The sequence below is a fragment of the Xiphophorus hellerii genome, chromosome 13, assembly GCF_003331165.1.
Source record: "Xiphophorus hellerii strain 12219 chromosome 13, Xiphophorus_hellerii-4.1, whole genome shotgun sequence".
Lineage (NCBI taxonomy): Eukaryota > Metazoa > Chordata > Actinopteri > Cyprinodontiformes > Poeciliidae > Xiphophorus > Xiphophorus hellerii.
Genome location: NC_045684.1, coordinates 23,471,648 through 23,484,773, shown reverse-complemented (window position 1 = coordinate 23,484,773; position 13,126 = coordinate 23,471,648). Strand labels below are relative to the sequence as shown.

Genomic DNA, 13,126 nt, shown 5'->3' with positions numbered 1-13,126 from the left:
TCCAAAATTATTTTAAAGTTAGTTATTGAATTACATCTGAACAACTTTGTTTCTCACCTTTCGTCAAAGTTCTTTAAGTCGGTGCAAACTTCATGTCCTTCTTCATGTTGCCACGAGTTGCTTCTTCATTTTACATGTCGAGCATTTATAAAACAAAGACCTGGTCAGAGAAATTGAGACAAAAATCTTCTCTAATCACTGTTAACTAACTGGTTTATATTTATGTATTTAAGGGGGCACATTTTCAGAGCAGCTACGTTTAATCTTGAGGACCTACTGTACACATTTGGTGCATGAAATCCTTTGTGACCTCTCCGCAAAACTCTGGCTTAACCTGAATGATTCAAACGAGCAAATTTCAAGCTAACCTCAAGGACAGCTGGTCTCTATTTGTGGTTCATCAGATTCCCTGCAACAGGTGGCAGGTGCAAACTTAAGAAGACTACTTCCTGTAATGCACAGTTATGCTAGCAGCTTGTTCCAGCTCTTTTCTTCTTTTTCAGCTTCTCTTCAAACAGATTGAACCGAAAACAATAATTAATCTCTGTCAATTCAGCGATTGGTTTCAACCTGCTGAGACCCGGGTTTGATTACTGCCAGCCTGGCAGAGTGAATAAACCACGAAGAAGAACATGAAGTAGGCCAGGAAGTGACATAACAGGCTCTTCAGACATCGATGTTTTGATTTCAGTTGAGCTGCGTAGGATAAATGTCACATTAAAAGGCAGAAAAGGTTTCGACGCAATTTCCCCCAGTTTCATTTCTCATACTTATCATCACTTTTCAAAAGTACTGTTTATTTTATGGATTTGACAAAAAGAAACAACTCTCGTCATTTCCGTTTTGGTCACTGATTTTCTGAGCAGACGTCTTGGAGGTAAACTTGGATAACTGTGGCTTTGTTTCCATTACAAATGGGCGCAGATTTTTGTCTGTATTCTGCTGATGTTGAAAAAAAAACCCCATCATTTCACAACTGTGGTGTTTCCATCATATAAGAAATAAAATGAAAACCACACAGGAATAAGCTGGTTCATGCAGTGGAAATACTTTTTGAGCATCAAATGAGTCACGTGATCAACAACCAGATGTTGCCACTGGCTCAAACCAAGACGAAGACAGGAAGTAGTCAGGTGATGATGTCGCGATATTGACTTATTGCATGAACAAACTTATTCATGTGTGATTTTGATCACATTTCTTATTTAATGGAAACACTGTAATTGCAAAAATTTTTTTTTTTTCTACATTAGCTGAATATTGACAATCTGTTGAACACATTTGCAATGGAGACGCAGATTGTGACTCCAGTTTGAGTTCCTCGTGTTTTTGTCATTGAGACAGAGGTTTGGTTGCTGTTCACCTTAACACACGTTTCTGTTCACTCTGCATTTTCCTCAGGAACACGACAGACAGTACATGCACATAGGCACCATGGTGGAGTTTGCCTTTGCGCTCGTCGGGAAGCTAGACGTCATCAACAAACACTCGTTTAATGACTTCAAGCTGCGAATAGGTGGGAATCGTCTCCACAACCTTAAAACTGTGCATATTTGTTTCCGTCTATTTTATTCAGAATCCATTTTGTTGAATATTTGTGAAGATTCCCCCAATGTTTATCTCTTTTGGTTATGCTGCTGTTTTGCCAGGTATTAACCATGGGCCGGTGATAGCGGGAGTCATTGGAGCTCAGAAGCCTCAATATGACATCTGGGGGAATAGTGTTAATGTGGCCAGCAGGATGGAAACCACGGGGGTTCTGGGTAAAATCCAAGTAAGACGTCTGTATGATGCATGGCTATCAATGTACAGCTGAAATCAGAGAGAGTTTTTCCTCACTGATAGCAAATTAGACTAAATTTGTACTGATCATCTAAGTCAGTTAGGATTACAAAATTAACACTATTTTCTAAATGCCAGAATAATTAGAATAATTAATAAGAGAGGGAATTTTTTCCCCTCTCTTCAGTTTCAGAAATGTTCATACATTGCTTTAGTATTTGGTAGAATTGCCTTTTAAAACTGGGTAAAAAAGACTTGGGTAAAAAGTTGTCAGTGTCCTGCAAGGTTCTGACAGTAGCTAGCTGGCAGATTGGCCCATTGTTTCAGAGAGAACTGGTGGCTCTCTACACAGGCTGCCTGCAGGTTTCACAAAGTATTTTTAAGACCTTTTTAATGCCACCCAGAATGAAATTTAAGACCCGTTTCATTACTTTTCATGTGCGTTGAGTGGCGATCACTTTTGTCTCTCAGTATTGTTCGTTGCTCTCCGTGTGTCAACAAATTCACCCACTTTAGACACAAAAAAGCTAGCCAGCTAGCAAAGGCATGTTAGCAGCTATAGCTAATACCTCAACTGCCTCGAGTCACAAAACGTCCGAGTGTAACTCAAATTTCTGCCCGACAGAAAAGTTCTGCGAGGAAAAAAAACTACATATGACATTAAATTGTAGTTTCAAGAACTAAGATTAGCATATTTAAGGCCAACTTACTTTTTTTGAAGACATTTTAAGGCCTTGATTTGAAATCACATGAATTTAAGACTTCATAAGGATGCATGGATACTCTGTCTACAGGACTGAGGCCATGTTCTTACAAAAACAAAAATCTCCGCCGCATCCTTTTGAAAAAAATAAAGTCATACACTCGGAACGTATGAAAATCTTGCATTATTCTTAACATTTAGCAAATAAAAATAATTTGGTTATCACGTCTTGGCAAACACAGGAGAAAGTTTAGCTTGACAGTGAGAACAAAACGTATAAATATTTGGTTGAGACTGTAAGTCTAAGCTTCTCAATAATCCAAAGGCTTTTGTGACATTCAGGTGACAGAAGAGACCAGTGGCATCTTGTCCAACCTGGGCTACATGTGTTCATGCCGCGGCATCATCAACGTGAAGGGCAAAGGGGAGCTGAAGACCTACTTCGTCCACACAGAGATGAGCCGATCTCTGTCGCAGGGGACCGTGATGCCCTGAGCACGCCTCGACCGCCAAAACACGCCTGACAACAACAATCGCACAAAGTGGCACAGAAGTGATTTGTCATGCTCTGTAAGTAGAACCCATTACCAAGAGCCAGCGGCGCACTGGGCCGGCATCCGTCAAGGAGGCCAAGGTAGGCCGGCGCGGTCCTTCAACGCTGCACTCTGAGTGGGTTTGCACCTCTCCAGTGTTACGAGGACGTCACTCTGAGGAGTCTCTTCACGGCCTAAAGGAGAGCCTGACTAAAGAGAGGGTGGCTAAATTAGTGCAGCTCTCAAGGACCCCCAGTCACCTGTCTGTAAAATAGTAGTAGTGTGGAGCTAATTACCCATGCCGGTGTCGCAGTGCTTCACGGCCTTATACTTGAGCAAATTGAGCCGCCTGTCGAGTCGATTTGTTTTGTTTGTTTTGTTTTTTTGTTGTTTTTTTTTTTATCAACTCTCCGCCTGCCTGATTGGCACTGAGAGCTGATTTTTGGTTCATTTCATTTCCAAATGGATGTTACAATAATTCTCGTCATATAGGGGCTGTTGGTGTCAACAAATTGCCAGCTTGATGGGTAGTTTGCCAAAAGAAAAAAAAAAATAGATAAATAAAACCTGTGATTGTATTTCTAGCTTTATAGCTGCATATGTGTCCCACGTGGCAACAGGTGGAGTCTGACTCATGAATCAAGGGGGGAAGGTTTCTGTTTTTTATATAATTAAAGCTGGAGCCATGCCGACAGCATGTGTGTGAACGTTCACTGCCATCTCTTTTTGTTATCCATTAAAACATTTGTATATAAATTCTCAGTGCGTGTTGTTTTAATTCTCCAAAAGCTAAAAAGCCCACGTTGGAACCGTCATTCAGTAAAAACATGCACAGCGTGCTTAAAAATAGTTGGGACAGACTTGGAGTAAATATTTTCATACATTTATCAAAATGTCAAAACAAATAATAACTAGTTAATTCCATTTCTATAAACTCTGCTATGGGTGATCTGTATAAATTATTAGAAAGGACTGACACGGGCAGTAGCCCAGGGCTCCATGTTTTTGGGCGGCCCCAAAGATATTAAATGTTTTTTGTAATGAATGCATGTTTTAATTTCATCAACCTAATAGCCTAGTTGCCTAATAGCATAGTTGCCTAAGTCCTATTGGACTTAGGCAACTATGCTATTAGGCTAACGAATTGTGCCTTATGTAAAACAAATAGGCCAATACGAATTGTTGTTTTAATATTGTTACACTTTTATAAATGTATACAATAGTCAAATATTGGAAAATTATAAACTTGTAGTACATCTTTTTGATACCAACTTGGAGCCATTTCACATGGGACATTTTAAACCTACTAATGTGCAGACTTACCTCATAATGTGATGTAATTTGCGTGAGTGAAATTATTATTATTATTTTTTATTATTGTTTTATTTATTCTGGATAGGGCAGCAAAACTGGCTCTAGCCCATGGGCCCTTAACTTTCCAAATCCGGCCCCGATTACGACCACAGTGTGCAGGTTATTCACTGCAAAAACACAAAATCACACTAAAAGTATTTTTGGTGTAGTTTTTAGTCAAAATATGTTTTTGCATTGTTGACCCATACTAAGAATTTTATTAAATTCAATTCAAAAATACTTTTTTAATCCCAAAGGAAAATTAAATGTCGCCAATACCATTTACATTATTAGGTTAAGAGTTATTGTAGATCCTGATGGCTGTGGGATGAAAGGATCTCCTGTAACAGTCCGTATCACAGCGATTCTGAGGAAGCCTCCGACTGTTTTGTTCTTGTGAAGATGAAACCCGGGGTTGTCCGTAACATTCTTCATTTTATGAAAACTCCTTCTTTGCCCCACAACAGAGTCAGCTGAGAACGTTTCAGACTTTCACAATTAGTTATGGTAAGTTAGCAATACTTCCCTAATCCAAATAACATGTTTTAAATGCCTAAACCTGCAAATATTTTCATTTGGAGGACCAATAAACCATATATATGCTAAAATCCAGTTTGTTTTTTAAGAAAGAAAATGTAAGCCTAAACTAAACAGAGAATTGTTCCAGATCAAAGCTGCGTTTTGAGTCGTATTGTTATTCAGTTGGATTTATTTTTTTGCCACTTAAAGAAAATGCAAGCAAAGAAATAATATCCAAGGCCATGATTAAATATTTTATTATATGCTGTATCAGAAAGGACACATTTGAATACAACATTGTATAGAAATAACCTATAGAAGCACTTCATCTTGCCTCTTGTTTCACAAAAGCAACTCACTGCTCCATGAAAATGTTAACAAGGAAAATGTAAGAGACATTTCAAGTATGTTGGCATTAATATTCATAAATCCATGCAGCGAGAACAACGATCTTACAGAAAAGTGCCAAGGAGCAACAGACCAGATTTTACTCCTCGGCTCCCTGAGGTGTGAAACCAATTATTCTTAAGGCTTTAGTTAAAAACTACTACCCCGTGTTACAGCACTGTTCATTTACTCATCCAGTTTCTTTTCCCTTCTTATTTGAAAACAGAAAATATCACCTTGTGTGTTAGCTCCTAATCCTCATTAACAAACACCAAACAAGACCGAAATAGCTCCCCGCCGCGCTACCGAGAATAAAAGGTATAGTTCTACCATAAGACAAATATCAGACAAATATCCCGACTAAAGTTATTTGATATACAGAGACGGTTCTGGTTGTGTAAGTTCACAGTTTGCGCACGATAGGAAACAAGGAGCCTGGTGAGTCAAAGCAGATTGTTAAGGATAAAACAGGCGTTTGAAAAAGGTGAAGGTGGAAAAAGAAAAAAAAAAAGCAACAAGCAGTCAAAAAATACAAGATGTCTGAAATATAAACATGACGCCTCAAGTATTTTTCCAGTTCAGGGAACCGGTAATTTGATGTGAAAAGCAGACCACTGACCATATGATTGCGCAATTTGACATTTCAAAAATAAATGTACTTAATTAGAAGCTCGCCAGTTTTGAAAAACAAAAACAAAAGACCTAGATTTTCAACAAAAAAGTTTTGGCGCAAGGATGAGGTGGTTTTTCAGCTGCATAGAATTGGTTTATTTCGCAAAACTTCAATAGAAACAATTTTTTTCCGCATCACACGAGTCACATGATCAACAACAGGATGTCGCCACTGGTGCAAACTATGACGAAGAAGACGGGAATTAGTTGGAGGGTGATGCATGTTTTTAATGACTTGTCGCGTGAACAAACTTGTTCATGACTTTACAGTGATTCTAAATCACTATTTTGTGTTTAATGTCACTGTGTGTTTACTTTCTGATTCATCTGTAGAGAAGGTAGCATATCTATGAATGTTATTCAATCTGAAACTCGATGTCAAGCATATATCTAAAAAGGTGGTAGAAACTGTCCTATCACACAAAGACAACCTGGTGAAAAACACATTTATTATGCAAAGACAGAAGGAACCAGCCCCTTGTATGTCAGGGTGGGACAGAGCTTTCAGAGTGGAACCACTGACCCATATCCTTCTGCCATACTCCAGATGATCCCGCTTTTTCTGTAAAAATCGGATTCGATCAAAGCCACGCGTGGGTGCCGCTTCGCTGTTCGGTTGATGGTTGAATTGAAACGACGCCCATATTCCGAAGACGACAGCAGAGCTACCGGTCTGGACTTCTCCTGGTAGGGCAGAGAAAGTGATGCTTAGAACTGGATACGCCGTGGTGCTTTCAAACGTCTTTGGATAGATTCGGAAATATCCTAAATCTGAGCTGAATGTTTAGAAATATTTCAAGCTAAATGTCTTCATGCAACCTCTTGCAAGGTTGGTGCATACAGAAAGGGGACCTTTGAATATTTTTCTTTAGTTCAGCAAGAGTTCTGGGTTGTTCTTGTATTTGTTCTGCTCTTCAGCTACACCCCGGCTGCAGGATTTATGCCGAGGGGCAAATGGGACGATCAAAGAAGAAAGGTTGATTTTCTGTCTGGTGGTGAACCACTTCTGTGGAGATCTGGCCAAATGCTTTGACACATTCTCCTGTTCAAATACCCAACAAGGAGCTATTTTCAGACAACCCACGGCATCACAAGAGACTAAAAATCGGCTTAATTGGTCGAGTTTGTGAGCGCAGTCAAGGAATTTAACTTTGGCTTCACACCATCTGTACGCAAACTCGTTGTTGTCCTGGGTCAGACTGATGACAGTGGTGTCATCTACGAACTTCAGGAGTTCTGCAAACAAGTCAGCTGAGGCGAAGTCCTTTGTGTAAAGAGAAGTGGGGTGAGAACACATCCCTGGGGAGCACCGGTGCTAAGTACATAAGGACAAACACTAACCAACTTTTAATAGTCATTAAAAAGAGATTCAGGAGTCAGAGGCTATCGATATGATTTTAGATCTGTGTAAGTTTAAACAAGTAGCTCTTTTTAGGGTCATTTCCTGACAACAGTAAACCAGATCAGTTTAGAAATACCTTATTAAGATACATTTGAAAAAAAGATGCTCATAAGAGAGACGCTCTCGTCACCTACGAAGACTTTCAATTTGAGATTCTGTACAGTTTTTTTTTTTTTTTTTTACATTTCTCTTTGCATTTCCCACACAAAATAGATTTGGTTTACAAGAATAGCAATGTAGAAGTGTGAAGGGCAAGGAAAGTGTTGCAACAAAAACATTGCTGCTAAAATAAACGTCCAGAAGAACCCGCTGGCAGGAAACCGATATTAGAGCAAAAAAAAAAAAAGTTCTTCTCATTTGGTGGCTCCCCAACTCTACTACATATATAAAATCTCTATAGGTGCAACAGCGCCCACTCCTGGCTCTGTGAACTACTCGTCTCGGTTTAATGGGTTTCAGCAAAAACTATGGGGCCAACAAGAAATAATCCACTCTCTGAGCACACAAGAGAATAGTTTTATTTTACATTCATATTCAAATGTAATCCTTGGAAAAGCAATGTCCTAATTCAGCAGGAACTGTCAGCAGCCCTGACAGCCAACCACTCAACTCGGGGTAATTACAAGCTCAGCGGCGTGTGTTTGCCTCCGCTTTGTTCGTCGCTCTTTCTGCTTTCAGCGACCCAGAAACTCACTGTGAGCTACTTTTCCTTGACATGAATAATTACTCCAAGGAACTGAAAAGGCTTCAGAAAGGAAACGTTAAACAAATGTCACAAAGCTCGCATGTCAGCGCCGGGGCACTAAAAATACTAAATCAACACCAACATGTTTGAGGAGCTGAGGTTTAATAAAAGGTAAAATGGAGGAATCAGTTGGTCCCTTTGAGTCTTTTCTGCCCATTCGAGTCTCTCACAGAGGTAAAACACAGACAACTTCACTGTTGCCTCTCGAATACTTTGCTGTACTGTTTACTAAAAGGTTGCAACTTGGGTTGTGCAGGTGTTTCAAATTAAAGTGGAACTATTAACTCTCAGATAAGAGAGGCTCTCTCCTGGGATTCCTCCCTGGCCAGACTCAACAACAATTTGTTCATCTTTTTTCGTATTGTACTGTCGTGACCTTTGGCAGACCTATTGACAGAAACAAAGAAAACTGAACAAAAGATGGAAATAAATCAAAAAGTGGTTCGACAAAGTATTAGTTTAAGGAGTGTAACCGTCATATTAAATGTAGGAGAACTTGAAAGAAGATTTTTATAATCTGATTTTTTTCATTACAAAAAGCCAGCAATGCTCTCAGTGGTTATTTGAGAATATCTGCATTTTTTTGTTTTTGTTTTTATTATCTGAGGAGTTTATCAACCGTTAACTCAGTCCTAAATAGAATTGAACTAGGGGAAATGACCTGTCGCAGCTCTTACCTCCTCGTTTATGTCGAGTCCTCTCCCACACTTCTGGGTGTGGAATCGCTCCTTCATATCGAAATCCTCAGTGTCGTGGTACATTCGGTCAAACATGGGCACTTCAGTGACCTGAAAATGGAGAAGATGCCAACATCATGAATGTGTTTTGCGGCCTGTAGAGCTTCAGTTTTTTTTGCCAGTATGTGTACGTAATATGTTGCTAAGAGACCTGCATATGAAAGAGCAGTTTTCCATCTTCTGCTCTACAGAATCATGTTGCCACCGGTGCAGAGCTTGCTCAACACCGAAGCGTGAGAGTGCGTCTAGACGCCAAGCATGTTAATATGCCAGGTTTCGAGGGAATGGTTCTTTGTAGCTAAAATGTTTGTCAATCTGTCATCAGATCCTAAATTATAATCCATTAATCTATCAGGTTTTGAGGGAGGTTTTCTGCCAAAACGTTTCATAATATGATATTCAATAGTTGATTAATAATCAACCACTAAAAGCATCCTGAAAATGTGTAGGTTTTGGAATGAGGAATAGTAAAAGACCAAATTAAAAAAGAAAATATGAAACACTACTATAAAACCTAGAGAGTTATTAAGAAAACTTTAGAAATCAATATATTAGAATGGCTGGTTAAAACTTAATGTAGTTTTGGGCGTGCCGTGGTGGCGTAGTGGTTAGCGCGACCCGTATTTGGAGGCCTTGAGTCCTCGACGCGGCCGCCGCGGGTTCGACTCCCGGACCCGACGACATTTGCCGCATGTCTTCCCCCCTCTCCTTCCCCGTTTCCTGTCAGCCTACTGTCATATAAGGGACACTAGAGCCCCCAAAAAGACCCCCTGGAGGGGTTAAAAAAAACTTAATGTAGTTTCAAATGTGACGAGTACAAAGCTAACACTGTAGGAATCGAACATAACATTATGACGTTATAAAAATGTACTATTTAACCTCGAAGGGGTCGAGAGGACCCCACGTGGTGAGATTTTTACCCTGCGCGCGGTTCCAGAGGGGGTGGAGTGGAACCTCACGTCGGACTGACGTATGTGCGCTTTTACTCCCCCCCGCGCGCCGTCGCGGCCGCTTTTCTATTTTTACCCATTTTTGATTTGCTTATTGTGGGTTTGGCTTTCGACACTTCCCGTCCGACCGTGACCTCTTTCTCGCAGGGACTGCGCACTCATTGTAATTTGTACAATAAAGAGAATCAGAGTGCTGACATTTCGTAACGATATCAGTTGAATTCCACGTCGTTAGCTTCATTAGCATTACCTTTGCCTTGGTGTTGAAGTAAGACATTTCTTTGGGCTCCTTCCGTCGCGGTGAGATTAAACTGAAGATTGAGGGTTTAACCACCGCTTTGGTTTGATCCTCGGGTGAAGCGTCCATCTTCCACACGAGCAAACAAACGAGCCGACCTCCCCGAAGACGGGAACTGTCACAGCCTGAGAGACCGGTAGTGTTTGGCGGTTGCTAGGATACCGAGCGGAGGTCGGATGTGATGCTTTCAGAGGCTCGTTGTTTGACTTGGAAATTGGAGATTCTGAGCCATACACACGTGTAACCTTTTAGGAATTGATTTTAGTAACACCCAGGGAAAGCAATTGACAAATTTCCTTATGTGATTCGAGCTCAGTATAAATACAGATGTTCAGTCTAATTTAACTGGCTCTCCTAAACATCTGAGGACGGCATGTTGTCTCACCGCTGTTATTCTCCGCCTGCAGTGGCATTTATCCCTTGGAGGGCCTTCAGACCTCTGTCACTTAATTTGACAGCAAATAGTATTAGAAAGATTGGACACAATATGCCTCAAGGACATGGCATATGTGGCTCAATTATGGACGACATTTCAATGATTCAAAATATGTTTTTTTTTTTTTTAGATATTCATATAAATAACCATCCAGTCCATTGGCAATGTATAAAGTAGATGGTGTGGTACCAGTTAATCTGAACAAACTGAATCTAAAGGTCAGACAGACTGGCAAAATTGTGAAATGGAAGGTCTGACACATCCATCCATCTTCTTTACCCGTTTGATCTGTGCTGGGTTGCAGGGGAGATGGTTCCTACCTCCAGGGGCCATTGAGCAAGAGGCAGGGCACACCCTGGACAGGCTGTCAGTCCGTCACGGCAGTTGCCATCTAATCAAGCATGCATGTTTTTTGGGCCGTGCCGGAGTACCCGGAGAGAGCACAGAGAACATGCAAACTTGAGAAGCTGGGATTTGAATGTAGGGCCGTCGTGGGAGGGAACCGTCAGTAGTAACATCTGCTCCACATTTTCCTAAAATTACACCAAGTCTTCTTCTATGCAAACTAGCTCTAGCTGAGACAGACACTAATAGCAATTTCCATTTACAGCTACAGATTCCTTGTTCAATTTATTGCTGGAACATGACCAGACTGTGCTAATACATGAATGACCATTGATCTAATCCACTCCGTTTTAGCTCTGGCTGTGTGTTTCAGGTAGTTACCATGCTGGAACAACCTCAAGTCCTGAGATTTGAGATGTTCTTCCAGAATTACCCTGTATTTAGATCTATTTTCCAAAAATCTCTGACAAACTTTCTTGTCCCTGCTGAAGATAAGCAACCCTAGCATTATGTCTCCACTGTCTGCTGCGCCTACTATATGTCTTGCGAACACATTGCAAACAGAACCTGTTGTGACTTTCTTTGTGGTGATGTCTGGCAATGATGTGGTTGATTCGCAGTTCTGCTACACTCTTTATGCTGTCAGCTGGTCAACTGATCTGTTTTCTGTGAAATGCTCAGCACTTTGCATTGCTCTGTCTCATAAAATCCCAATAAAATACATCCAGTCTGATCAGGGGAGGGGGCGCAACTTTGTACCTTCTGAGGCGTTTTCAATTCAAATTCAAATTCAGAAATACTGTATTGATCCCAAAGAGAAACGTTATCATAAATCACATTGATTCAAATTAGAATTGGGAAGACATTACAGGCGTGCCTCTGTTACTGATCACATCATTTATAGCCGTTAAATACAGAAAATGCTGACTATAAATCCTTTTTACCCCATTGTCTTGGCGCCCCAGTGCATTTTCACCCACTGAGTTTGGTAGTTGTAAAATAATAGTTTGAAGGGGTGTAAACTTTGTTTTTTATCAAATAATTGTATATATAAATTGCATCTGTGACAAACTAATTGGAGCAGCATTCCAGTTAACCTATTAGTTTTAATTCATCAGACCCCGGCCACCTTCCATAGTCTGTGAGCCAATCCCACCTGCTGCCATTTCTCTCTTCCTCCTCCTTGTAATTATGACAGCGTTAGCAGGGGGTAACTAATGCAAGGACGCCACTCTGCTGAGAGCTGTGCCTGACTGCAACACACACACACACACACACACACACACACGCCCACACACACACACTACACAGACCGCATGCGGGTCTGGAGAGCGGAGATTTGGACCGCCAGTGGTTCTTTCCAGCAGCAGCGAGGACAGTCAGGGGGGATATGTGGACAAAGCACGGATAAGGGCACATGATCGTCACCAGCTTTCTTTCATTTCAGAGGTTGTCTCAGAGCCCAGGAGTAATTACTGCTGACATTTCGGAGGGATATATTGCTATTTATCGGGGGAGGGAGGAGGCTGCGGTGGGAATGAAACAATCCGAGGACTTGGGGTCGGCCATTCAGCGGGGCTGAGTTAATAAAAACAAGCCACTGCTGTCACTGCGTTTCCCCTGAAATTTTCCACTGCTCATTTAAAAAAATAATTTAAAAAAAGGAACAAGAAGTTTCGACACTCTTGTTACCAATGAAATTTCACACAGCTGTGCTGGATATCCCAAGTCCCTGTAACAGCATGAAACCAAACATCCGTATTCACTGTGATGAGGTCAGAAAAGACTCATTTTCTGGGTTTCAAAATGGAAAATGAGGTTCTCTACTTTTTGTGAAAAAAATAAAAATAAAAATAAAAATCCCAGGTCAGGATTTGTACTTGCAACACGGCAACAGTGCCACCAACTACAAGCTCATGTGTCTCTGAAACAGACTTTTACAAATATTACGAAAATGGAGGAAAATTGTTTTGTCAAACACAGATTTATTTGAAGACTGAACATGGCCTTAAACAAAATGTTATATGGGGGGCCAATTTCCCAGTCACCACAACAGCTAGTGCTGTTTAACTAAGAATTAACATGTTATATAAAATCTAGCTTGCTCCCCATATTAATCATCTCACATTATTTAGAACATGAATAGAAAAATCAATTGAATTTGGTTGGCAACTATATCCATTGTCCAGCTTTGTCTCACAGACTGTTGCACCAGGAAGGTTTGTATTTAACAACAAATAGACGTTTTCAGTTATTTGTTGAGA

General features: G+C 40.6%; 2 protein-coding genes across 3 annotated transcripts in view; one reads left to right on the top strand and one right to left on the bottom strand.

The window, feature by feature from the left end:
* adcy2b (adenylate cyclase 2b (brain)) overlaps positions 1-3,780 on the top strand; it is a 67,041-nt gene extending 63,261 nt beyond the window's left edge. The window contains exons 23-25 of one of the 2 annotated variants that reach the window (XM_032580908.1): positions 1,402-1,516; positions 1,650-1,774; positions 2,828-3,780. In XM_032580908.1, coding sequence (XP_032436799.1) covers positions 1,402-1,516; positions 1,650-1,774; positions 2,828-2,980 — 393 coding nt within the window. In that variant the 3' untranslated portion in view covers positions 2,981-3,780. The remainder of the gene's footprint in view (positions 1-1,401; positions 1,517-1,649; positions 1,775-2,827) is intronic. The other variant, XM_032580909.1, reaches the window with a different exon arrangement.
* A 2,301-nt stretch (positions 3,781-6,081) lies between these two features.
* Positions 6,082-10,265, bottom strand: cfap90 (cilia and flagella associated protein 90). The gene is made up of 3 exons (XM_032580223.1): positions 10,034-10,265; positions 8,774-8,884; positions 6,082-6,633 (listed from the first exon to the last, which is right to left on the bottom strand). Exons 1-3 carry the CDS (start codon positions 10,148-10,150, stop codon positions 6,454-6,456), a joined length of 408 nt encoding a protein of 135 aa, XP_032436114.1. The 5' UTR covers positions 10,151-10,265; the 3' UTR covers positions 6,082-6,453.
* Positions 10,266-13,126: the final 2,861 nt, after the last annotated feature.

Coding starts and splice junctions, on each gene's coding strand:
- cfap90 (XM_032580223.1), bottom strand. CDS start 10,150: ATGGACGCTTCACCCGAGGATCAAACCAAAGCGGTGGTTAAACCCTCA. Junction 8,885..10,033: donor ACTTCAACACCAAGGCAAAG/GTAATGCTAATG, acceptor CTCCATTTTCAG/GTCACTGAAGTGCCCATGTT. Junction 6,634..8,773: donor GACTCGACATAAACGAGGAG/GTAAGAGCTGCG, acceptor CTGCCCTACCAG/GAGAAGTCCAGACCGGTAGC.